At 33.5% G+C, this 27,742-nt stretch overlaps 1 protein-coding gene across 3 annotated transcripts in view; it reads left to right on the top strand.

The window, feature by feature from the left end:
- The window catches only part of KIAA1524 (KIAA1524 ortholog), a 40,141-nt gene extending 18,407 nt beyond the window's left edge, over positions 1-21,734 (top strand). For 2 of the 3 annotated variants that reach the window (XM_011932746.1, XM_011932745.1), the window contains exons 9-21: positions 1,557-1,775; positions 2,843-3,002; positions 4,525-4,666; positions 5,715-5,814; positions 7,938-8,056; positions 10,464-10,659; positions 11,295-11,369; positions 11,456-11,566; positions 14,245-14,441; positions 17,085-17,198; positions 17,842-17,924; positions 19,211-19,350; positions 20,272-21,041. In XM_011932746.1, coding sequence (XP_011788136.1) covers positions 1,557-1,775; positions 2,843-3,002; positions 4,525-4,666; positions 5,715-5,814; positions 7,938-8,056; positions 10,464-10,659; positions 11,295-11,369; positions 11,456-11,566; positions 14,245-14,441; positions 17,085-17,198; positions 17,842-17,924; positions 19,211-19,350; positions 20,272-20,442 — 1,827 coding nt within the window. In that variant the 3' untranslated portion in view covers positions 20,443-21,041. Of the gene's footprint in view, positions 1-1,556; positions 1,776-2,842; positions 3,003-4,524; positions 4,667-5,714; positions 5,815-7,937; positions 8,057-10,463; positions 10,660-11,294; positions 11,370-11,455; positions 11,567-14,244; positions 14,442-17,084; positions 17,199-17,841; positions 17,925-19,210; positions 19,351-20,271 lie in introns of all 3 variants that reach the window. The other variant, XM_011932744.1, reaches the window with a different exon arrangement.
- The last annotated feature ends 6,008 nt before the right edge of the window (positions 21,735-27,742 follow it).

The raw sequence follows: 27,742 nt of genomic DNA, 5'->3' as shown, positions 1-27,742 counted from the left end.
GTATTCCCGAAGAAGGTATTGTTGTTATTAGAGATGACAACTCCCTGTGTGTTATTGCCCCTGAAGACCTTCCAGTGGGACAATATGTGGAGGTGGAAGTGGTATTAATTACCCTGGCCCTGTGTAGACCTGGGCTGATGTATGTGTTTGTGTCTTTGTTTTTAACAAAAAAAGTTTCAAAAGAAAAAACCAACATTTTAAAAATAGAAAAACAACTGGTAGAATACAGATGTAAATAAAGTATTTTTATATAACTGTACAGTGTGTTTCTCTTACTACAAAAGAGTCAAAAAATTTATAAATGGACACGTTTATAAAGTTAAAAAGTTATGGTAAGCTAAAGTTAATTTATTAGAGAAATTTTTTAAAATAGTGTGACTTAAGCATACAGTCTTTATGAAGTCTACAGCAATATACAGTAATGTGCTAGGCCTTTATGTTCACTCAGTCATTAACTCACCCAGAGCAACTTCCAGTCCTGCAAGTGTCCTATATGGGTGTACCGTTTTTAATCTTTTATACCGTATTTTTCTATGTTTAGATACACAAGTACTTACAATTGTGTTATAGTTGCCTGCAGTATTTAGTACAGTAATATTCTGTACAGGTTTGTAGCCCCTGGGCAATAAAGGGACGTAGTAGACTCTACCATCTAGGTTTGTGTAAGTACACTCATGATGTTTACACAACAAAATTAATGATGCATTAAGCAACATATGCATCACTAAGTGACACATGACTGTGCTACAGTTTATATTTATTAAAGATTATCATTTGTTACAGTAAATGCTAATGGACTGGATTGTCTTAAATTCAGATGTTATCAAGTTGATTAAAACACAAATCCCAAGTATATATCATTTGTAAGAAACAGACTTTGAAAAAGTTGGAAATAAGTAGAGAGGCAAGGAGGTCTTAAGAAAAAAATTTTTTTTTTAGTGATAGGTTGGTAGTATGTGAAATGAGGTGGAATTTATCTTAACATCTAATAAACAGGTTGATGGTGGATGTTATGGTATAAGGCCCAGTTTATAAAGTAGAGGAAAAATGGGGTACAGTAGGAGAGCTAAGGATCATAATGCCAACAGTATGCAAACAGTGTGGAAATAACCATCCTGAAGGTTTTATATTCTGTGCTGCAGTATCCTTTATAGCAGTTATTGAATTTTAGGATTATAACAAGTATTGTTAATTCTCATTTTGTTTTTTAGGGTTTTTTTGGTCATTTATAAACAAAACAGGTTTGTGTTTAAAAATAATTTAAGTACTGTGGAAGGAGTGGGAGGAGTTTAAAATTAGTTGAAGTTGATCTTTCCTCTGAGGTTCTCACAGTCCTGCTTATCGGGATTAACCACCATTAATAAGTTTATTTTGTAACCTTCTGGAATCTATTTGAAACATAATATTTGAAACATAATATTGAAAGAAAAAACTTTTAAGTTTTGTTTTAGAATATTTTCTTTAAAATATGTAGCATTTTCAGCTTCATCATACACTTGCTTTGTATATTAAAGTCCAATGAAATTGATATTTAATGAAGACTTTATATTGCACAGGTTTTAGAATTACTTCTTGCCTTCTGTTCAGTGACTCAGCTGCGCCATGTGCTCACTCAAATGATGTTTGAACAGTCTCCACCTGGCAGCGCCACTCTGGGAAGCCATACTAAATGTTTAGAACCTACTGTGGCTTTACTGCGCTGGTTAAGCCAGCCTTTGGACGGATCAGAAAACTGTTCTGTTTTAGCATTGGAGTTGTTCAAGGAAATATTTGAGGTAATAGGATGACTGACAGATTGACTTTTCTACTTTTGTGACTCTCAGTTAACAATTTGTCTTCAAAAACATGCTTAGTAAACTTCCAGTTCATACACTTGAGGAAAACATCTCAATTACTAACAGTCATACTAGACACACTAAGTTTTTTTCTACCAGTCATATATGTTCGTGTTTTCTTTTTTTTTTCACTGAATAGTTTATATATACATAGTGCTCATTTCAGTGTAATAAGTAAAGATATTAAAAAGATTTATATAATTTGTTGCATGACTACTTGGAATAGTTACATTGTCTCTCCATTGCAATAGATGCCGTTGCATGGATTATTATTACTATTTATTAGGCCATTGAGTGGATAATAGAGGCATATTGGATTCAGTCAGTGAAATGGAGTAGACCATGCCAGATAATGTGCTAGGCACTTAAGACACAGACAAAACTCCACATTCTGGTAGATCTTACTATCTGGGCAATTTAGTATTCTCTGCTATTCTCTGTGTTTATAAATCCATTCTGTCTAACCCAATATCTCCTGAAAGTATTTCCCTTCGCATAACTGGATCTTATATACAAATATGTGTATGAAGTGATTAAATATGTTCATTAAGAGTTATGCACAAAATTTTCTATTTTATCTTGGTCTTGATTATTTAACAATCAGTTTTAACATTTAAAAAGCCCTTTGAGGATCTTGATGGAAATTGTTTGTGGTTATAAACTATTAAGAGCAGTGTCTATTATTTAATTATTATAATTTTAGCAGATTCAAGATATTTGTTTTCAGTAAATACTTTTAGTTTAGAATAATTTTTAAATCACAAAGTCTGTTTAAGAAAGTCTTATTTGTAAAACCTTACTGTCTAATTTGAGAAAAAAACCATAACCCTCAAAACTGAATAAAAGTATAAATTTTAAATAAAAATTTATTCACAGAAGACTTAAGTCAATGGCATATTGAAGGAAATATAAAAAATTTAAAGAGAGTATTAAAGTTCAATGATGACTATTTCTGTATTGTATATTCCATTTTTGTTTTTAATCATTTGTGATGGATAATTCTCCAGGATGTCATAGATGCTGCTAACTGTTCCTCGGCTGATCGTTTTGTCACCCTTCTGCTGCCTACAATCCTTGATCAACTTCAGTTCACAGAACAAAATCTGGATGAGGCTTTAATAAGAAAAAAATGTGAAAGGATTGCCAAGGCCATTGAAGTTTTGTTAAATATCCTTTACTATCATCAACATGAAAACTATATAACTAACCATTCTTTTTTTTCTAGTATTGCATTCACTGCATTTTGTCTTTATTTGTAATTTGTCACTTTATGCTATTTATCTAGAATTATTGAACTAAAATTTGAACTGTAGAAAAAATTCTCAATGAGTCTGAAGAAGATCCATGATTTTTTTTCCTTATTTTTCTATGTGAAACTTTTAAGCTAAGGTACATTTTTTAAAATGCTGTTGAAGCTTTATTTTAACATTTATATCACAATTTGACATTTGGTGGTAAATTTTAAAATAACTTTTCTGTTACTTCTTGTTACTGTTTTCTGCCTAATGCTAATTATTTCCCCTGGACGATTAGTAGTGCCATTTTTTTGGTGATGTGTATTCGTGGATAAAGAAATACTGATAGAGTTGTCATGATTTTAGCTCAGTTGTTTTACCTTATGTTTTCAAAATAAAGCCTTCATAATTGCTTTAATAATGGTTATAAGAAAAGACAAGTATATCAACACAAATTCATTCATTTAAAAAGAAACCTTGAACAATTAGTTTCACTGCTTAACTTCTATATACTGATTTTCTAAGTCTTCCTTGTGTTTACTTTTTCATAGACCAACTAATTCTGAGTTGCTAAGAAGTCCAAGTCCCAATTTTAAAATATTTCATTAATACTTTTTTACTATGAGTAAAGAGTCACTGTATCTCAACCAGATCTCTTAAATGTATCTAGTCAGGTTTCCTTGTATCTCAGCGCAACAAGAATATGTTTTACTCTGTCCTAGAGCAGACTCAACCTTGTTTAATCTCCTCTTCTAAGGTACTGCTCCTTAATTTTCTTCCTTTAAAGCCGTGATTCTCAACCCTGATTTCCTACCTAAAATCACCTGGAGAACATGTAAAAAAAAAAAAAAGAAAATCGATGCAGAACCTTACTTCAAGAGATTCTGATTTAAGTGGAGTGATGTGAAACCCTGAAATCATTAGGTGGTGTGTGTTTGCATGTTGGCTTGTTTGTGATTGTTTAAACTACCCAGGTAATTCTAACATGCAGCCAAAGTTGAGAACCACTGCAGTAGGGATACATGATTGTTTGACCTTAGAGATATTTATAATTATTAAAGTGGGGCCTTCTCATTGAATTAGACCACAACTTGGTCCTTTTTAAATAGCTGCTATTTACATTAATTTATAATATACAAATATGACAAAACAACTTCCCCTTATTCAATAAATATTTATTGAACCGTTGAGATTCTTGCTAACAAAAAACACATCCAATGGAGAGATATCCTCGCTGTTTTAACCATTGAGTCAGAAACTTTTGGTGCCAGTCCATCTCTTAACACTTTTCATTTAAATTGTGTGAGTTTCAATTTCCTTGTCTGTCATTGAGCTAGTTTAATAATAATTATACTGGACAACAGTGATGATATAATTTGTGTGAAATCATCCTGAATGTTACCTTTTACACATTAAGTGAGAATTTTTTTGTTGTGTGTCTTAACAAAACTTACCTCTCTGTGGAGATGATACACTAAAAATGCACATTGCAAAAATCCTGACAACTGTCAAGTGTACCACTCTTATAGAACAACAGTTTACATATGGCAAGATTGACCTGGGGTTTGGAACAAAGGTTGCAGATTCGGAATTATGGTGAGTATATGAACTCTAATGACAAAATGGCAAGGCAGTAAAAGATCAAAAGATGTGGTGATTCTCATCCTTTTGGAGGACCATCCTTTGGTTATAACTTAAGGTATAACAGATTAACAAACATATTTTCATAATGAATTTTTTGTAAATTCATTCAATTTGTAGATTGTGTGCTTTTTGAAGAAATGTTAAATTTGTTGTTTTTTATTGTTTAGGTTTGTTTTGTCTTGTTTTAACTTACTGTAATTATCTAAGGGTTCTGAACATTTCTGGAGCTCCCTTTTGACATTGCCTCAGTAATTAACTATAATTTTACTTTTTTAAATGAAAAGCATGAAAAAACAGAAGGGTCGTTTTATTACAAGGAAATCAGTCACTGCTGAAGGTTTTTTAATAACAGTCAATTCTCCTTCCTTAGCGGGTCAGGAATTATGGTTAAAGGTGGATTTTTCACTGATGGTAATAAGATATTATTTTATACCCCCCCCATGAATTAAGTCCATCTAATAAATCTTTATTGAGGACCTACTAAGTGCTAGACACTATGATTTGTTTCTGTTTCCACAAATATCACAATTGTCACTAATTGTGTACCTTTAGAGTAAGAATTATCTATTTTTATATTTGTATACTCCTTTGAGGTACAAAACTCAGAACATGACCTAGTATAATTCATTCATTACATATTAGATATTCTATATTGCCTAAGGTTACCGTCTATTGTTGATACTCTAGTGACAAAGCTAAGAATTAAATGGACTGTATTTCAAAACTACTACTTACTTGAAACAGAAAGTTGAAGCATGTTGGTAGTAAAAGAAACACTGTCTAAACTAAGGCTATTAATGCCAGTTTGCTCTCTTTGGATCTTGAGTTATAAGAATGTTGATTGCTTTGAGATTTTTACTTCTCAATAGATACAGGACTTTATCATCTTGAATTTTAAAAACAAAAGTGTTGGATTTTTCATTTTCTTTAGAATTTTGGAGAGAAACAAGCTCTAAGAAATTTTTCAATTATCTAATTTAAATGTGACTTATCTTTAAAGCAAACTTGCTGCTGATGTAATTTTGAAAACTCTTGATTTGATTAACAAACTTAAACCTTTGGTTCCTGGTATGGAAGTAAGCTTCTACAAAATCCTTCAGGTGAGTTTAAACTCTTCAAACATTGAAGTTTATTCATACAAAAATGGTTCTAATATAAGTTTCTGTTTTAATGTTCTTAGTCTTTAGAAAATAACTCTGAATTGGCAATGAGAAGAAAGTTTAAAGTTGTTGTCTTAAGCAGTTATAATATCTCACTGCACAGTTATTTTATATACTTTCACAGGAATTGAACATAAGTGCTCATGACACTAATGTAGAGAATGTTCACAATAGTGCTGCTTCCTCAGCCTTTTCCTTTCTTGTGTTGTACATTTCTTCATTTTTTTCTGTTGGCGTTGGAGGAAGAGTGGTATTTGTTTTAGGGTTTTTGTTTTTGGTTGGGGTTGATGTAGGGTATTAAGGGGATAGGGAGACAGCTGGAAGAAAAGGACTTGATTGTCATAATTAGAAGGGCTGTGCAGAAAATAGCTAAGTCACGAATTTCAATGATGATAGTAGCTGAATAAGATCTCTAGATGTTATCAAAAGACAGTACAACAAATTTAGTTCAAAGTTCTAACTGACTTTTATTTGTGATTCTAAAATTTGGCAACCTCATTCTATAGAATAGAATGAATCATTCCCCTGGGCTAAGCAGAGAAAGTTGACTTTGTAGACCCGAAAAAGGCTGAAGAAAGAACAAATAGGGAACTGAAAGCAGATTGGTCATTTCAAAGTTACTTTTCTTATAGAGTTATAATAAACGGGGGTTCCTTATTACACTGACTCAGGTTGACTGAAATCTCCTGGTTTTTGGGAAAACTGGCCCATTTCAAAGTGCAGTTTGATTACATGGCACTCATCCAAGTGACTCCTTTCTGGTTTGGTCTGGTCTGCTAAAGCATAGTGTAGGAGACTAGTCCAAAACATTGGCCTCTTAAAAACTTTGTGTAATGAAATCTACCTTGATATCCACAACACCTTCCTTTACAACAGATGTTTAACAAAAATGTGTGAATTAAGTTACTATAGTAGCTTAACAGAGATGGTTCTAGTGACTGTGTAGACAGTGTAGAAGCCAAAACAAACCTTAGGCAGGGACCACTGGTATGTTTTGAGAACATGTTTAAGGGACTGAGTTCAAATGTTGACTCTACTAGTTCTTAGTACAGACTTGAGTAAGTTATTTCACCTCTCTCAACTTCAATTTCCTCGACTACGAACTGGAAATAATGAGGCTTACCATTGAGTGTTTTGGAGATAAAGCTCTGCTCTTATCACAGTTCTATGACATTGGATTATGCTCAAGTACCTGCAAGGTACTCAACATTTTAATTATGAGAGATTTATATTTTAACATTTTCTTCACTAATATCTCAATGTATTTTTTAAAGGAGTCAAACTGATGTTTTGTCCATTATTTAAGATGTGTTTTTCATAATACAGGTTGAGCATCCCTAATTTGAAAATCTGAAATGCTCCAACAAACAAAAGGTTTTAAGTACCAAAATGAGGCTCAAAGGTGATACTCAAAGGAAATGCTCACTGAAGCATTTTGGATTTTTGAATTAGGGATGCCCAACCAGTAAGTATATATAAATATTCTAAAATCTGAAAAAAATCAGAAATTTGAAACACTTCTGGTCGCAGACGTTTTAGATATATGTTGATGATTTGGGACTTACAATACTAATGTAAAATATTTACTGACATGAATGATTGAAGTAAGTATTTTTTTGTTCTTTAAATTTAAATGTTCTAATTTAATTTGAATTTTACTTTTCATTTTATGGTCTTAATTTGGAAGTGATTGGCCATTTTTTTCTTTTAAATGATAGCTTGGAAAAAACGTTAATTCTACACATCAGTCAGTTGTGGGTTTTTTAATCCATGAAAATATTTAAGTTATAATTTTTATAGGCACATTTGAAAACATTCAAAACCTTTGCCAGGTTTTTTTTAAATTAGTGTTCATATCGATTACATGGCAGTGTAAGCAGCTTTAACAAGGTATAATATATTCAAACTATATTATAATGTAGACTGTAATATATTCAAACGTTAGAAACATTTTAGAATTTGCCTAGAATTAAGATTTAGATATATTTACTCACCTCATATCTAAAAGAGCTGACATTGTTTATTCTTTCTGCTGCTTCTTTTTTGGTGTCTGATTTATTTAGGACCCACGTTTGATTACTCCTTTGGCTTTTGCTTTAACGTCAGATAATAGAGAACAAGTACAGTCTGGACTGAGAATATTATTGGAAGCTGCTCCACTGCCAGATTTTCCTGCTTTAGTGTGAGTTGTAATCATTTGCATTGTTAACCTCTTGTGGTGTTGGAATACCCTGCTATGTTTCTTTAGTCCTCAGTATAGATAGACCAGCAAATTAGTGAATTGAAGACTTCATTGTAATAGTAATTTTTCAAATGATTTCTAAAAATGTTTGATTCTTATAAATGAGAAGTTCAGATGTATGCTCACTCAGGGAAAAGCTAGATCCAGGCAGTTAAATGTTCTTCAAGTACCATCCCTCTATGTCTCTAGCCACTTCTTTTTGATGATAACTTCTGGGCACTCTAAGCTTACATCCTCCCAGTTTAGTTCCTCCATAGAAAGAGCTTTTCCTTCCCAACTGTTTAAGGAAAAGGTCTAAGCATTAGTCATTGACCAGTCCTGGATCATCAATGAGAACGATGTGAACTAAAAGTTACTTGGGATAGGAGAATAGGAGAGTTCCTGAGGAAAAAATCTGAGCATTTATCAGAAAGTGGAAAAATGACTACCGGGCAAAATTTTCTACTATACTTGTTAATTTCAAGCAATAAGAGTATTTGCAATTATGTTGGAAAAAAATTCAGGTTTCAGGTCTCTCTGAACTAAATGTCTATTAGGAGTCTGGTTTAAAAACTTTTTTTAAGTCATTTATACATACAAATTTGTAAAAATGATTTGAATAATTTGAAGCAGTTGATAAACAGGTAAGATATTCCCTATATACCCGGGTCAGCAAACTGGCCAGTGGGCAGGCACCTGTTTTTGTAAATAGTTTTATTGGAATATGGCCACACCCACTCATTTTTATACTCTGTCTATGTTGCTTTCACTCTATAAAAGCAGAATTGAGTAATTGTAACAGAGACCAAGTAGGCCCTTGAGTCTAAAATACTTACTGTTGACCTATAAGAAAAAGTGTGCTGGTCCATGCTATATGCTATTCACTGATTTAGCAATTCCACTTTTCAGAATTAGCAATTTAGGTCACCATACCTTAAGAGTTAAAGTATGGGATGTAAGACCTAGAGAACATGTAACCAAAATTCCCTTAATTTTATAATAAATTTTTTTAACAGCAACAACAAAAATACATAGGAAGCTTTTCAAGTTACAAGTTAAAAGTGGTCTGTAAAGCTGCTCTATTTTGTGATGGCCTACTTGCATAAACTGGTAATCTGACATGAAACAAAACCTCAAAAGCTTCAAAGGGGAAATTTGCAGCCTCACTGAACATGGGAGTCTTATCCTCTGCCTCTGTATATGAGGCCTTCCCACCATTTTCACTGTGTCTTGGCATTCCCTATCCTATTTGTGTTGTATATAACTTTCTCTTTGAGCATTATCTCAGGTGTCCATTTTATGCTTACTATTTAGTGCCCTTATTTGACATTATCTTAGGCAGTTTAATAAGCTGAATGTATATTATGGATGCATTGGTAGGTAGGAGTTTTTTTGTGTGTATTTACTTGTTTGTTTTCGAGACAGGGTCTTACTCTATCACCCAGCCTGGGGTGCAGTGGTGTGATCATGACTTACTGCAGCTTCGACCTCTGGGACTCAAGTGATACTCCCTACTTAACCCCCTGAGTAGCTGGGACCACAGGCGTGTGCCACCACACCTGCCTAATATATTTATTTTTTGTAGAGGCAGGGTCTCACCATGTTGCCCAGGCTTGTCTTGAACTCTTGGACTCAAGTGATCCTCCCAAAGTGCTGGGATTATAGGTGTGAGCCACCATGCCCAGCCTATGGTAAATTAGACTGAGTGCCTGCCATCGTGCAGTTTGTACTTTAGTTAAGAGATAAGTGAAAAAAATATTTTTTTCACTTCACTATGGAGAGGATGGGTGGTTAATAATAGTATTATATAGGACATTAATGAATGCCTCTCTGAAGAGGTGAATTTGAACTAAGACTTGATGATAAGAAGGAGCCAGCCCTATGTAGATGTGGTAGAAAGCATGTTCCAGGCAAAGGAACAGCTCATATGAAGGCCTGGGGTAGGAGAAAGAGAGGATTTTAAAGGGCTAGAATGGAAGTCAGGTTGGTGAAAAGTATGTACTGAGTGAGAAAGGTAAAGGACTAAGGATGTAAAGGCCAGGTGATATCCTCCATGATAAGAACGTTATCTGACCAGTACCAATAACTTTGTACTTATTACAGATAATCCACACTCATAAACTAGTCTTACAATGCCTCCAAACCAGAAGTGAAGCTGTCATTATAAAGGGTTAGCAACAGAAAAGTAGATGCTCTGGAAAATTTGGAATATTTCTGAACACTTCATTTCATCATGGTCTCCAAGATTATTTGAAGATATCTATTCAAAAAAAGGACCCATTCTTAAAGATTCCCTAATTCTACACTAAGTCTGCCTTTTTTTTCTATTTTCATATATATTTTTTTACTTTCTTTGACTCCCATTCAGACTTGGAGAAAGTATAGCAGCAAATAATGCCTATAGACAACAAGAAACAGAACATATACCCAGAAAAATGCCCTGGCAATCATCAAATCACAGTTTTCCTACATCAGTAAAGTGTTTAACTCCTCCTCATTTGAAAGATGGTGTTCCTGGATTGAATATTGAAGAATTAATAGAGAAACTTCAGTCTGGAATGGTGGTGAGTGAAAAATAGCAATTATAACCTGGTACATATTAGCTACATGTCAGCCCCTATTATAACGTGTATCTAAACACTGTTAGGTACAGATTTCACTATTGAAAACTTATTTTTTGATATAAAAAATAACAATATTCTGGAAAATTTGGAAATGAAGAAAAATCAGTCAAAATTTCAACATTTTGCTGGGTGCGGTGGCTTACACCTGTAATCTCAGCATTTTGGGAGGCCGAGGCGGGCAGATTGCCTGAGCTGAGGAGTTCAATTCCAGCCTGGGCAATATGGCGAAACCTCGTCTCTATTAAAAATACAAAAAATTAGCAGGGCGTGGTGGCGCATGCCTGTTGTCTCAGCTACTTGGCAGGCTAAGGCAGGAGAATCACTTGAATCTGGGAGGCAGAGGTTGCAGTGAGCCACAATCACACCACTTCACTCCAACCTGGGTGACAGTGAGACCCATTTCAAAAAAGAAAAGGGAAATATTTGTGACCTATCTGATGTAGCATTTGTTTTTATTTTGTTACTCATCATTAAGTTTTAATGATTTAGTTTTGAAGTAGGCACTTATTTTGTCATTGTGTCAAAATATTTTATTAAAATTTTCCGATTTTTTTTTTAACTCTCTTAAAATGTAGGTAAAGGATCAGATTTGTGATGTGAGAATATCTGACATAATGGATGTATATGAAATGAAACTATCCACATTAGCTGTGAGTATAAGCTTATTTTAACGATGTATAATACGCTTTAATAGATGTATTGCTAAAATGAAAATTAATGATATGTTTTCTTGTAGTCCAAAGAAAGCAGGCTACAAGATCTTTTGGAAACAAAAGCTCTAGCCCTTGCACAGGCTGATAGACTGATTGCTCAGCATCGCTGTCAAAGAACTCAAGCTGAAACAGAGGTGTGTAGAATATAAAGACACATCTGATTTCTAGAAAATTAAAAAAATGAAGTAAAACATGCAAAATATTAGTTATGTATTTGTTACTCTAATTGAAGTAAATTCTCCTTAGCATTTGACATGCCTACTTCCTTCTTCCTGAAATTCTTTCCTCTAATTTTGGTTACATCATTATCTGATTTTTTTTCCTATCTAGTATTATTTTCCTATATTATTTATGTTGTACCTTTAAGTGTTGGGGACTCTGAAGATTTTGTTCTAAACGTTTATCCTTCAGTTTTGTGTTCTATGGTTTCAGTGGTTACCAAAATAGTAATGTTCCTAATTTTGTATGTCAAGCACAGATCATTTTCCTGAGCACTAGGTGCATATGTTGCTCCATTTAAATATACAGCAAATACCACAAACTCAACATAACCAATAATGAACTAATCGCCCTTTCCTTTTTAGAATTATTCTTATGTATCCCCTCTGCTGTTTTTAGTGTTCCACAAATAAGAACCCTGGAAATCACACAGTTTTTACCTCCTATAATTATTCACCAAGTCCAGTTGATTTTACCTTCTAAATATTACTCTTTTCTGCCATATCTCTGTTTCTACCACTATTTTTATAGGCTGAATCCTTTTCATTTTTTGTATGAATCATAGCAGAGCAATTAGTCTTCCTACCTGTAGTCTTCTACCCTCTTCTCAGCTGCTCTACAGCCAGTCATCTTTCCTTGGTTCTACCCCTTCACCTGGCCTCTCCCCCAGGGATCACTAAGGCAGTAAAATGATCCTGTCTCTCTTGTGCTGAGTATCTTTCACAGTAGCTGCTATTGCTTTCAGAATATCATTAAAATTCTTTATTTTGGCATATAAGGTATCTAACTACATAGTCCTCAATCCACATCTTTCATTTCTGTGCGTTCTTTGCAGTCAGCCATGTTAGGCTACTTTGTTTTTTCTGGAACTTGACATATTCTGGTATTTCCTCGACTTTCCTTGACTTACCATGTCTGGAACACCTTTTCCTCTCTTCTGCCTAACTCATAATCCTTCAGATTTCAGTTAAAATACCCCCATTACCCAGAAGCCTACTCTGGTCTCCTTCCCACACATGTATTTGATGATCCTTCCTCTGAGTATCAAACCTATGCTTATCTCTCAATAACATTTTTCAAACCGTGTGGAAATTCTTTTATCCCACCACTCATGGTATCAAAGACTGCTTCTATAGCTCCAGGCCCAAGCATAGCACTTGGCATGTTATAGATGCTCAGTGAATTTGGCATTGTACTATGTACATATATAATGTATACCTTAAGAGTGAACTTACTGCAGCAATATGAAATTACCAGCAGATACAAATGGAATCTATACAACTTGATATTATTTATAATGAATGAATTATAATAAAGTGTTCCTGGCTTTTGATAGATGCATCAAAATGAGTGACTAGTAAAATGCCTCTTAAGTATTTTCAGAATAATGTTATTCTTCTTTTTTTTTTTCCCGTATTTATTTCTTTTTTCTTTTTTCTTTTTTTTTTTTTTTTTAGACGGAGTCTTGCTCTGTCGCCCGGGCTGGAGTGCAGTGGCCGGATCTCAGCTCACTGCAAGCTCCGCCTCCCGGGTTTACGCCATTCTCCTGCCTCAGCCTCCCGAGTGGCTGGGATTACAGGCGCCCGCCACCTCGCCTGGCTAGTTTTTTTGTATTTTTTAGTAGAGACGGGGTTTCACCGTGTTCGCCAGGATGGTCTCGATCTCCTGACCTTGTGATCCGCCCATCTCGGCCTCCCAAAGTGCTGGGATTACAGGCTTGAGCCACTGCGCCCGGCCTATTTCTTTTTTTCTTATTTTAACATGGTTTCATTTGTCTTAACTGGTATGTTGAATTTGTCACAAATTACAAGAAAGAACATTAGTGATATTAAAATAATTTTTCCCTCTCGTATAGCACATTCTTACATTATCTGTCTGTTGGACATGTCTTGTATTTTTATTAGAGAGTTTAGTATTTTATCCATGTTACTGGAAAAGTTTCTTATAAAAATAGTACTAAATAACTGGATATAGCTTCTTTATAAAGTCATAAAAACAGAGAAGGGCTTAGGGTTTTGTTTAGCATTCTAAAATAAAGTCCAAAGGGCTGGAGGGAACCGAGTTTTTTTATTCTAGTGACTTTGCTGCTTTTTTAGTGTTTCATATCACATAATAAATACATGCAGGTTATGGTATAGGTTACATTCCTTGATTATATTAGCTTAATTTTAAGTGTTTGATTAAGCATCTGTGATGTCGTTAAGATTTTGTTCTTAATTCTCACCTGAAATGAGAATGCTGATGGTGTGCACACTTAGCAGTTTTAGTGTTAATGGCTACCTCTGAGGACTATACCTTTTTAATTGAATACTGTATGTAGTACTACCTTCATGTTGCTGCAGTTGTATCCATTTCCATTAATTTGATCATAGTGAGATTGTTTTTATCAGATAATGTATTAAATAAAAAATCATAACAGTATCCAACTTCTTAGAAGTAAAATCTTAAGTATATATGACTAATACAGGTTTGCATGACCCAATAGATACCAGCTTATTAGTTACTTAGTAAACTTTTAAATTCTAGGTATGTGTTGAACATATGATATAGATGATGGAAAAGTCTAAGTTCTTTTTTTTTTTTTTTTTTTAAGGCACGGACACTTGCTAGTATGTTGAGAGAAGTTGAGAAAAAAAATGAAGAGCTTAGTGTGTTGCTGAAGGCACAGCAAGTTGAATCAGAAAGAGCCCAGAGTGATATTGAGCATCTCTTTCAACATAATAGGAAGTTAGAGTCTGTGGTTGAAGAGCATGAAATACTGACAAAATCCTACATGGAACTTCTTCAGAGGTAAATAAAGTAAAATCTTCTGTGTAAGTTTAGACTCTAGAATGAACAAACAGCATTTTTTTCTGAGACCTGAAAATCCTTTTGTAAGCATTTCATGTATTCTGATAACACATAAGGTAAGTAATTAGCAAGAAACTTAAGTCATTATGAAATGAAGTGTTGCTTCCTCAAACTTAATATCAATGTTGGAAACAAAATACAGGTCTTTCCAGTTGACTTTTATGTATTCATATAGTCAGCAGTCATTTGGGAGATAAGCCCCACAAGGACAAGTTTGTCTGTTTTGATCACTGATAAATCCTTAGGGCCTGCAGGAGTGCTTGCTGCATAGTTAGGCACTTCATTAACAATTTTTAAATAAACTTAGTTGTCAAATTAGTATTAGGTTGAATGGTCATTTCTGCAGATCAAAAGTAGTTGAATATTGGCAATTTCATATCATTCAGCCTAATAGAATGGAAATCTAGGTGTGTTTAACTCATCTCTTAATGTCATTGATTATAGTTTACTTACATGTGTGATTGTATCTGTAGAATAAGTTTGCATAGGTGAATTGCTAAGTTAAAGGGTATGTATATTTAATATTTTGATAGATATTTTTAAATTTTCCTCCAAAATGTGATACAGATTGAGTATCCTTTTTGAACACAATGGTAGCACTCAAAAAGTTTAATATTTTGGAGTACTTTTGATTTTAGACTGATTTTGGATTTTCAAATTAGTGTTGCTCAGCCTGTACCAATTTGTGTGCCTACTAACAAAGTGTGATTGGTTTTCCCTCCCTTATAAACTCTTTATCTTTTTACGCCAATTGTAAAACTTCTGAATTACAGGGAAGACCAGGAACAATTATGTATTTTCTACCAACCAATAAAAGTAAAAGCACTCTGGGGGAACTTACTACTTTTTATTTTAAGATTGTTCTATGCTGTTAATACAGAGATACAGAAATTTTTAGCTTGGCATGGTACATATGCTTATTTGCCCATCAATAATAATGAAGGGTGAGAAATGAATAGTATCTAGAAAATGATGACAAAGTAATTTTTTAGCAGGATATTTTCCCCAACAACTTTTTACAAAGTCTGATTGTTTGAGGCACCACTGATAAAGTGTGGTATTAGCAATAAGCCAGGTTGAGAACTTCAGCAGTGAAGAAAATACGTTATAGAACTGAAATGGGGTCCGTTTGCTCAATACAGTAAAACCAGGTGTCTGCACCAAGGTTTGCAGTGATAGAACAAAAGGCTTTTATTTTATTGCAGGGTGCCATGCAGGGAGGACCAGGCAGCCAAATGCTCAAATCTTGACCCCCCCAGTAGCTTGCAAGCAAGGATTTTTAAAGACAGGAGTAAATTTCAGGAAAGTGGAAGTTACAGGCAAAAATCATGAATCAAAAAAGGTTATACATTGGTTTAAGTTTAAAGGAGAGGATATTGTGGAGCAGGGGCTTACACGTAATGGGTAGACCCAAAGATTTTTCGATTTGCAGTTGGTTAAGGAAGAGCAGCTTTGTTTAAAAATTTAGGGTCAGTAGAAAAATGTGAACTAGCTAGGGAGAGTGACTTTGTTCAAGACCCTGAGAAGGAAACTTAGAACAAAGAACAGTGGTTAAAATACAGCCTTAATTTCCCTCAGGGACGTATGTTAAGTTGTTTTCTTCAGGTTCTATAAAGAATCACGTCTCTCTGGTACTCTTAAGTTTGTTAACTATTGATTTAGGCTACTATTACCTTCCTGTTTAACAAGTTACTTATTTACTTCTAGGACTAGCTAGGTCTCTGGAATTTCCCTTGAATGAACTCAGGATTTTCCTTTATTTTCCAGCTTGAGGTCCTCAGACCTCCTAAAAAGGGGGTCCCTGCTATGCCTCACATAGAGAACCTAAGAGATAGGCAGGGTCCAAGAAAAATACGTGTTTTCTAAGACCTGCTTATGTTCCAGCTAGTGATTTAGGGGCCAGAAGGTGAAATTCCTTGAATGGACAAATGGATAACATGTAAAGGAAGCTGGCTGGGGAAAAAGTCATTTGTAATGGTCAGGACTGTCTACAGGTACTCAAACTCAGATTGTTGAAATTTCTGTATGGATTAGATACAAAAACTGCTAGCCAAATTTGGCTACTGGTGTTTGTTGTTTGTTTTGGTTTGGTTTTTGGGTTGCTTTTTAAAAATCTTTGTACTTAGTGAAATAAAAAGGACATTTTATGCTTATGGTAGTTGAGTATCAAAGTATCACTTTAGAAAGGATTTTTTTCTGTGTTTACTTTGCAGATAAAATAAATAGGACTATTAGATGCAGAGTTTTAAAGAGATAAATGTAGAACCCTAAACTTAGTTATAGCAAATTATGTAATGCAATATCATCTGTAAAATAAGGCTTTATGTCCATAAATATGAGATTAATGCCCCATACATTTCTATCTCATAGTAATTTTTACTACATCTGTCAACCAAGACATGTATTTACTGCCTTTTAGAGTTGATCAAATTCTGTTTATGTCCTGCTTGTTCATAACATTCCTTCTCTTCTAGCATATGCAATTTGGTTAGAAGAGATAGTAAAGAAAACAGTATTGAGTTTCTTTTCTCCTTCATATGTTTTCCTCCATAATGATGCCAACTCATTTTCTTGTCTTTTCAGAAATGAAAGTACTGAAAAGAAGAATAAAGATTTACAGATCACATGTGATTCTCTGAATAAACACATTGAGACAGTGAAAAAGTTGAATGAGTCACTCAAGGAACAAAATGAAAAGTAAAATCTCTAGTGCTATATTCTGAATATGTGGGATTTTTCAAAACCAAAATGATTCTCTTTATATAGAACATTGTTTTTTATTGATAAAATTAATAGAATTGTCACTTATTTTAGATATAAGATATATATTTGGTGGAATTTACAGGCAATTGCTGTTCTTAGAAATTTTGTTTTAAATGCCGAGCGTGATGGCTCACGCCTGTAATCCCAGCACTTTGGGAGGCTGAGGTGGGTGAAGCACATGAGGTCAGGAGTTTGAGAGCAGCCTGGCCAACATGGTGAAACTCTGTCTCTACTGAAAATACAAAAATTAGCTGGGTGTTGTGGTGGGTGCCTGTAATCTCAGCTACCCAGGAGGCTGAGGCAGGAGAATCACTTGAACCCGGGAGGCAGAAGTTGCAGTGAGCACAAGATCATACCACTATACTCCAGCCTGGGTGACAGAGCGAGACCTTACTTTTTTTTTTTTTTTTTTTGTATTTTTAGTAGAGATGGGTTTTCACCGTGTGGGCCAGGATGGTCTCGATCTCCTGACCTTGTGATCCGCCCACCTTGGCCTCCCAAAGTGCTTGTTTGGGGAAAAAAGTTACAAATGGCATATGGTTCATTAATGTTTTCTTCCATTTTTTTATAACTTCAGAAGTATTGCCCAATTAATAGAGAAAGAAGAACAGAGAAAAGAAGTACAGAATCAGCTAGTAGACAGAGAACATAAGCTAGCAAGTAAGTGGCTTCTTATTTAATACATTATCTATTTTTAATGTATTTGTTTTGGAAGCATGAGTGGTTTTGCTTGCTTTTTTATTTTCTACTTCCCTTATTTTAAACCTTAAATCACATTTGAAATGGCTTCCCTTTTCTTGACATAATGTTTCACAAAAGCAGTTCAGTTTGATCAAGCTGAAAAAGCAGTACATTTTTTAAATTTAGGAACTATAAGAAATTGGCCAGGCAAAGTGTCTCACTTCTGTAATCCCAGCTCTTTGGAAGACAGAGATGGGTAGACTTCTTGAGCTCAGGAGTTTGAGACCAGCCTGAGCAACATGGTGAAACCCCATCTCTACAAAAAATACAAAAATCTAGCCAGGTGTGGTAGTGTGCATCTGTAGTTCCAGCTACTCATGAGGCTAAAGTGAGTTGGAGAATCACTTGAACCTGGGATATCAAAGCTACAGTGAGCTATGTTCATGCCACTCCACTCCAACCTGGGTGACAAAGCAGGACTGTCTCAAAGAAAAAAAAGAAAGAGATGATTGCCCATTTAATTTAATTTAGTTTCTTTATAATTTCAGCTTTTAGAATCAAGGGGCATGTGTGCAGGTCTATTACATTGGGTATATTGCATGACACGGAGGTTTGGGATATGGATCTCATCACCCAGGTAGTGAGCATAGTACCAAATAGGTAGCATTAGGTAATTTTCGACCCCCTGCCAAGTCTAGTCTGCAGTATATATTAGTTCCATCTTTATGTCTATGTGTACTCAATGTTTAGTTCCCACTTAGAAGTGAAAACTTGGAGTATTTGGTTTTCTGTTCCTTCGTTAAATGATTTAGGATTATGGATTGGCCTTTTCAAAATAAAAAAAAGTTTAAGGAACATAACAGCAGGTGGCAGTATTAGGTAACTTTTAGTTACTAGCTTCTTAATGGTATATTTGAAATGATCCAGAAAAACATTTTTGTTCTCACTTGCCTTAGAGCACAGGCACCTACCTATATAATTTTTCATAGTTGTAGCTCTCCCTTTTCTAACCCTTACACTCTGAGGATTGTCCTTCTCCTATATAGCATGTTATATTTAGAACAGAGGATGGAAGAAAGACATGGAGATTGGGTATTTTCTATAGAATACTGTCATAAGGTATTTTCTATAGAATACTGTTATAAAAAAGAAGTTTCTCTTCATTGTTCTAGTTATTTTTCTTTTGCTCTTGTGGTAGCTACTAAACCATTTCAGAGTAGTCAGTGTAAGACCTCTGAGTATATACTTGACTTTTTTTTTCTAAGATTTGCATCAGAAAACAAAAGTACAAGAAGAAAAGATTAAAACCTTACAAAAGGAAAGGGAAGATAAGGAAGAAACCATTGATATCCTTAGAAAAGAATTAAGCAGAACAGAACAGATAAGAAAAGAGCTGAGCATTAAGGTAAGAATCTGTTCCATTTCTCATTTGCAGTAAAATGAAAAAGTCTGTTGTGAAAAGGGTAAATATGGATAAATGAATGTACTGTTTCTTCAGCAAATTTTTTAGAAGATATTAGGATCTCAAAGCAGCTTGAGTATCATTTGTTACAAGGTTTTCATAATGTATTTTCTAAAATAGTTAAGCAGTTATTAAACAGATACTTTGTGTCAGCACTTACTATTTTCAAGTGTACAAAGAATACGGAAAGGGGTTACCAGTACTTGATGTCATACATAGGTAGCTGTATAATTTTCACTGTAACAAATATTATATAATATGTTAATATTAATAAATATTTTCAACTTACAACTGAAGAAACTGAGTCTGAGGTTACTTACTAAAGTCACACAGCTAATACGTGAATCAACAGATATATATTCTGAATCTGAGTCCAGGGTTCTTTCTATATTACCATGGTTGCATAGCTTGAGTGGTAGCTATGAATTGTACTTTCTGGCCTGTTTACTACCAGAAAGATGAGAACAGACTAGGATTGAAAGACTGATCTACCACTACTACTGAGTAATGGAAGAGGCATAAAATTTAGTATCACATTTACAGTTTTTCTGGTTCTGCTTCAATGTGATTATCTTATTAGTAATTTTAATATGTAGTGTGTAGTATTTTCTGCAAAATTTCAGCTGCTGGCATTAACTTAAGACAAGATGAAAGTGTTCTCAGTTTGTATTATATTGTTTAATGATTTTTTGTTTTAAACCACCATATAATTGAATTAACTGAAGTATAATATTTATAGTATTTCTTGAAATGGTTGTTGTACAAATAAAAAATAAAAGCATCTTAAAGTATATGTATAGAGAAAACATTAAAATGTTATTTTTCTTCTCAATTATTCCTCCTCCCCCAACCCCAATTCCTTAGGCTTCCTCCCTAGAGGTTCAAAAGGCACAATTAGAAGGTCGTTTGGAAGAGAAGGAGTCCTTGGTGAAACTTCAGCAAGAGGAATTGAACAAACACTCCCACATGATAGCAATGATCCACAGTTTAAGTGGTGGAAAAATAAATCCAGAAACTGTGAATCTCAGTATATAGACATTATGGCATTTTGGAATTTCTAATCTAACGATATTTTTGATGTATTTATCTATTGGAGGGGGTGGGTAGGGGAGTTAATTTGTGACTTCACAACAGTAAGTTATCTGTAAAGACCCTGATCTGATGTATGTTTTTTATTTGATAGTTTGAATAGAAATTTAAATTTTTAAGTTTTACTTTTTGTTTCTGGCTTTTATTGCTTAAGGCTTTCTTTGGTTCTTACATTAGAAAATCATTTTTAACTTTCATTATCATTTTTCTAAGGTTCTTTCCTTTTTCTTAGTTGCTTTCTATTCTGTATTGCCTGTCTTATTTATTGTCATTTGTGATTATTTAGATCTTAAGACCAAACTTTCTTGATATAACAATCCTAAAGATTACAAAATAAAAATATAAAGGGAGTAAAAGTAAAAAGTAAAGTTAAAAGAGAGAAGGTATGATAATGCTAGAGAAGTTTTTCTCTGAAGAAGCAGAGAAGAGAATATTAGTGAATTTAAAATAATTTTTATTACTGCATTTAAAATGCAGTAACGTGTGGCATAATTTCTAAATTTGAAAAAAATGCAATGGTAATAAAATGTATAAAAATTAGAAAACTGTTATTGTGTTAAACTATTACATTTAAATGATTACATTTAATTTAACACAATAGCTGTCTCATAAAAAATCTAATAACTTGTGTAGAATTTTTTTTAAGGTGTATTTAGTGGTTTTTTTTCTCTTTTTTCAAATGTTGCATAGTGGTCCAGATCATCTATAATTAATTATAAGTTTCTTATGATTTACATAAGGATAATTTGGATTCTACTCTTGCTGCATATTCAGAAAAATATTATTTACTGTTAATTCTGATATGAATTGTATTTAATGTGTTATCTTAAATAGTTTTTAATTGGTTCATTTAATTTTAAAGCATAGGTTAAATACCTGTATTTTTTTTTAAATACAAGGGTCCTTCTGTACTTTTCATTTGAATCATATGCTCTAACTACTGTGTAAGAAAAGTTTTTACATCAATATTTTGATTGATTTTATTGCTATACCATTACAGTCATTAATTTTAGCTGGTGTTTGCTTCACCATATCTCTCTTTGATTTAAGTAAATTTAGATTTGTGCAGCTCTGGAAATTTTTTAAAAAGTGTTATGCAGTGTAAAACATTTTAAATTACTATTTGTTCTATAGAGGAGGTACATTCTGTTTCTCTTTTGAAATTGCATGCCTTTTCAATCAAATACGAAAAAGTTTAAGTGGATAGATAAGACTGAAGAATAAAAGATTCTATAAAATAAAAGGGACAAAACGTTAAAGAAAGAAATGAATGAATGAATGAACCAAAAACTGTAGGGAAAATCAATCTATCTTTACAATTCAGACATCTTGAGACAGTCTAGCCTAGTGCTGCCCTATACAATTTTCTGTGATGGCAATGTTCTGTGATGTCCGATACCATAGCCAGTGGCTACAAGTGGCCACTGAGTGCTTGAAATGTGGCCTGTGCAACGGAAAAAGCTAGATTTTTAATTTTATTAAATTTAATTTTGATAACCATCCTATTAGATAATACAGATCTATCCCATTCTCACAAGTATGTGTTTAAAGAACTCAGTTTGCCTTTTCTTAAAGATCTATATAATTACCCCATATATATAGTAGCCATTTTTTAATGTAATTTTAACCTGTTTATTTCTAATCTTCTCTCCCTAAAGAGGAAAGTCCATACTGCAGCTTTGAAAGTGAGTACTAATCATCACCCTTCATCTCTTTCTGTCTCTTGTAACACCTTTCATATTGTTTCTGTTGTTTTTCTGAGTGCCTTTACTGTGTCACTTACTTTTGTTTTTTTGTTGGACTGTGTACCTCATTTAAAAAGCAAAAGTGTGTTTAAATATTTTTATCTAAAAAAAAAATTTAATCAAATTTGAACCACCACCATAGTCAGGGTTTTGTATGTGTGTATGCATGTCCATTTCCTGATGGAAAAAACAAAACTTAGGAAGTACATCATTATATTAGGATTACTCACATCCTTTTAAAATTTTGCTGGGGAGAGTTTGTCTCCAAAGTATACATTAACACAGTTTCTTTTATTATTTACACTTGCCACTTGAACAGATAGACACGTCTCATAAAATTTGGTTGGTTGAAGTTTGTATTAAATTGTTCATTAATTTAATGTCAAGACAAAAAGAAAATAATGAAACTGTATGCTGTGTCTTAGGAAATTATCAGGTCAGTGTCCCTTTGGGTCTATTTACTTAAAAGGACTAGTTATTTAAGAATTAAAAGAGATTCTGTTATGAGTTAGGACTGTCACTTAAATGAAAATATATTTAAATTTCTACTTCTACTTGTGGTCATTCATTCATACGTTATAGGTACTTATCAAGTTATATTCCCTAAAACTCAGTCTTACTGTAATTTGATTCTTTTCCTCCTTTCAAATAGTTATGAACTATATTTACAACTTTGCTTTTGGCATGTATACCATTGTACTAGCCATGTGTCCTGTTTGTGACTTAATCCTTTGCAAGAGTTAGCAAACATTTTCTGTAAAGGGGCAGATAGTAAATATTTTAGGCTTTATGGGACATAGTTTCTGTCACGACAACTCAACTCTGCTATTGCAGCACAAAAGCAGCCACAGACAATACATAAATTAATAGTCATGGCTGTGTTCCAATCAAACTTTAGTAGCAAAACTAGTCAAAACTTTGCTATTAGATGTTACATTTACTTATTAAGAAGTGTATTTTTATGTTTGGTAATCTTTATCTTGAGGTCTATTTTATTTGATAATAACATAGCCACTTAGTTCTTATTGTGTTTTCTGTTGGCCTGATATATCCTTTTCTATTAGTTTACTTTTAACCTGTATGTTTATATGTAAAATTCATGACTTGTAAACAAATAGAGTTAGGTCTTGCTTTTTTATCAATTTTGACGAAGTAAGTCCTTTAACAATCCACTTAGAGTTAATATTGTACTGCTTAACATAAAATGTAGAAACCTTGCAACTATATAGCTCTTTCTGTCTTCTTCTCATCCTTCATGCTATAGTTGACATGTGCATTACCTCTACTTATGTAGCTAACCCTCAAAACCATGTGATAATTTTTGCTTTAAGCAATTGTATGGAAAGACACTGGCTGTCAACATCAGTATGTTCACCTCTTTGCATGCGCCAATATAAAGTAGTTTCTTCAGTGTTTTTCCCTTTGGAAATAGTAAGTAGTTTGTGGGCAGATACTGCATATATGCTGTTTCTCTTCCAACTTGCATCTGCTAGTTTTAGTATTGTTGGTAATTCTTACTTGAATCAGTTATTAATTTGATGGTTAGTTGCCAAGTGAATATTTTCCTGCTTTTTAAAGGTAGAAAATTGAACATTTTGGTAATGTTATAATGTATTGAAAATAGCAGTCTACATGACATCACTCATATCATTCACAAAATTAAAATATAGTACTTAGAGTTTTTCAGTTAATATAGCATGTACTTTTTGTGCACATTCTTACAAGCAAAGCATGTGAGATTTGCTTTCTATAGTTTAAGAAAATAAATAGGCATGTTAAGCATATTGATTTTTTTTAACTACAAGACCTTTTGATATTTTTCTACCCAAACCACCTAATTTGAGAATTACTTATTTAAATCATGACATTAGATTAATTTGGGTCATCCCTTTACCCCTTTGCCTTGGCTCTCAGTGATTACCAATAAATATTAAATGAGTATTACCCATAATAAAGTATTTTGGATTAAGAAAATAATTGTACATTTCCAGCTTTCACTGAGTTTATGTTCTAGATAATTAACTTTTAAAAATTAAAACTTGGTCACTGCTCATGCCTGTAGTCCCATAATTCTGAAAGCATAGGCAGGCAGATCATTTGAGGCAGGGGTTCCAGACCAGCCTGGGCAACAAAGTGACACCCATGTCTCCACAAAAGATAAAAAAAAATTAGCTAGGTGTGGTGACATGTCCCAGTGTAGTGAGCTGTGATTGCACCACTACACCCCAGACTTTATATATATGTGTGTGTGTGTGTGTGTGTGTGTGTGTGTGTGTGTGTGTGTGTAGCCTATTTAATGCAGATGTTTCATTGATTTTTTAAGAATGTGAATAATGAGCCTGATAAGTCCTTGAAATTATATGTCTCTGTACTCCATAAATTGAGAGGGAACATTGTAAACTCAAAAAGTCATGGTTTATTTTCAACATGCACATCACTTTGAAACCTTATACAGTCTCACTCAGTTAAGCATTTTGCAGCGAATTGACTTTCTTCCTGTCATCAGAGACCTCTGTGAGTTGTGTTTTGTTTATGCTTGTGTTCATTTAAACATTTCAGAACTACCCCAGAAAAAACTTAATTATCACATAACCAGGAATAAGAGGGATAACTCTTAAAACCCAGTTTTTTTTGCACATTGAGCTACAAGTATCCCTTCATAAATGCAAGAAGGAGTAAGTCTTTTCCTTCCAACTAAATATAACATTTTAGTTGTCTACTTCCTAAGGACCCAGTATCTATATTCTCTCGATATCTCAAAGTATGATGGATAATCCCAGGATACATGCAAAGGACTTTTTACATGCTGTCCACAACTACATTAGAGAGTGACATTTTCAAAGTCAACAGAGTGGATTGGCTTTCACTTTCATTATGTTATTAAAAACTAATTTTCCAGTAAGTAGCTGAGCATTTGGCAGGGATTTAGTAATGAACATGATTTTGCCTCTCCATTACATTATCTTCCCTGTTATTCTAAGTATTATATTTCATCTCACTTATCTCAAAGAGCCAAAAGATATAATGTATTAGAGTAGCCGTATGCTTTTCTCAAACCTCAAATAAAAAGGCTTATGATTAGCCCTAGCAAAAGAGAACACAACTGTTCATCTTCGATTAGGCGGGGTTTTCATTGTAACTGAAAGTAAAGGCTACTATCAACTACTACATGCTAATTTGTGTAATACCCACAGTTAATAATCAGCATTTTAGAGCTGAGAGAATTCTCAAAGAACAGTGAGCCCAAGCCCTTGTGTGTAAAAAAGATGTGAAAAAGATGTGTTCTCAGAAAAGAGGTCCCATGATTCAAACACAAACTGATGTGACTTTTAAATTAGTATGTGTTGTTATGGAACACACAGAAGCCTCACTTCTAGCAATTTATCTGAAAAAAAATAAGGTTATGCACTAAGATTTATGTACAGTAATATGGCACAAAATTGGAAACAATTTATACCATAATAGATTGGTTAATCAGTATAAGGTACAGTCATGTAGTAAAATAATAAGCATCCTTTTTGAAAAGTTACTGAAATATATAATAAGTATTGGGAAGAGATTTTTGGTGTGTTAAGTGAAAAAAAGTAAGCCAAACTATTTGTAAACAGTGATTCAGATACCTGAGTGTTTTTAAGATTTATGTGTGTGTGTACATATACGTATATGTATATTAGAAACAGTGAACAGTGGTAACCTCTGCATAATGAAATTATAATTGACTTTTTTTGGTTTCTAAAAGTACAATGTTACTTTAACTTTTTAAAACCATATTTTAAAACATTGGTTTGGTAACCACATCTAGATTTGACTTCTGGCTCTACCTATGGAAAGTTTTTATTTAATGTTTTATTCTTCTGTAAAATGAGAATAATACATACTTACTAGAAAAAATATGTTAAAAAGATACAAATAAAGCTCATGGCTTTTAGTAGATTTTCAATAATGGTTTATCTCCCTTTTGGAGAAGGAATGGAGTAAAAACTGTTACGTTCTTTGTCCTTGGTTTCCTCTTTCTCTTCATCAAACATTTGGCCAATTGAGAAAGTAAAATGAACGGTAAAGATTCTCTGTTATTTTCAAGAGCAGTAAAGGATGGAGAGATTAGGAGTTAAATTTTTAAATTATTGTCTACACCAAGAGTAACAGTTTTATTGAGTAGACTAGTCTGGGTTGCTGAGACTAATTTATTTATATTATAAGTATCAATTATAAGCAGTGTTAAATTAACGTCTCTTTTTGAAAGAAGCATTTTTCATACTTCAAATTAGCCTTCTCTGGGGTATTGTAGTATTTTCTAATTAATGATTGTACCTACAAAATTCATTGTGAGGTTGTACGTTGTTACTTCTTTAATTTCCTGGAGGGAGATTATGAGGAAAAGATGTAGTTGAGAAAAGTTTGCCAAATTTTAGTAGTAAAACAGTATGTCTAGGACTTGGATCCCATTATGTTCCCAGCTCTTTTGACAGATTTAAAAGTTTTCCTAATCTATGTTAGTATTTCTATTTAGAAATATCATTTTTGTAGTAGCCTCTTTTTTTAAAAGTCCAAAGACATTTAGTGTTATCTAACTCAAAGTGAAGATGTATAGGTTGTGTTTACAGAGATAATGAAAATGCAAACCTTTAATTGTAATATCAAGGAAGGGTTAAAAGGATGTTGGGAATTTGTACAGAATCCAGAGAAGAGAGAACTCGATAATAAATGTTTGAAGCTGACTGTGTAAAAACACTTTGAGAGAAAAATAAGCAAGGTCACCCTGAACCATTTAGTCTGAATGACATTTCATGCAAATGCCCTTCAGATTAGACTGACTGAAGCCATGACTTGAATTGCTGCTATCCTTGAGCTACCGAATAAGAGACTTGGATTATTGATATTGTAGGTTGATCCAAGGAGCATGTTTTGTTTGCCATGTTTCCTGGGTGGATATGATCCACCCAACTTGTGATCATACTGCTAATATTTTCAGAGGCTATGTTTCTTTGTAAGGTTAGTTCTGTGGTCATTACATACTAATCAAATTTATTTCTTTATGCCTCTTTTAAATCTTTCCCATTCTACAAACAATAGTATCACCTTAATTTTACCAACTATAAGTGTGATTCTCTATTTAGGAAAGTGGGGGGCCAGAGGAGAGTAAGAGATAGAATATGAGCACGTGGTACAAAATTCAAAAATTAAAAGATCCATGGACTTTGTTTTAACATGCAAAGAACTTATCTCCCACTCTCTCAAGAAAAAAACTACACAAACTGAAAAATCAGTGGCTTCTTTTAGATCCACCAGAGAATTGAGGTCACAGGACAAATCATCGTTCTGGAAACAGTAGAGAATACAGTTGAGTATGGATCAACTTATCTGAAGCCCTGGTAGGAACACTTAAACTGTAATTTTGTTGAATTACTAGAGGCCATGTGAACTAGCTTGGGAATTTAAAACTCTTGAGAGCCTTTCCAGCCAAGCGTTCTCCTTTGGAGGAGGACTGACTATATGCAGCT

The sequence above is a fragment of the Colobus angolensis genome, unplaced genomic scaffold, assembly GCF_000951035.1.
Source record: "Colobus angolensis palliatus isolate OR3802 unplaced genomic scaffold, Cang.pa_1.0 Scaffold98, whole genome shotgun sequence".
Taxonomy (NCBI): Eukaryota; Metazoa; Chordata; class Mammalia; order Primates; family Cercopithecidae; genus Colobus; species Colobus angolensis.
Note: the sequence above shows the minus strand (reverse complement) of the source record. Positions and strands in the feature narration are given on the sequence as shown.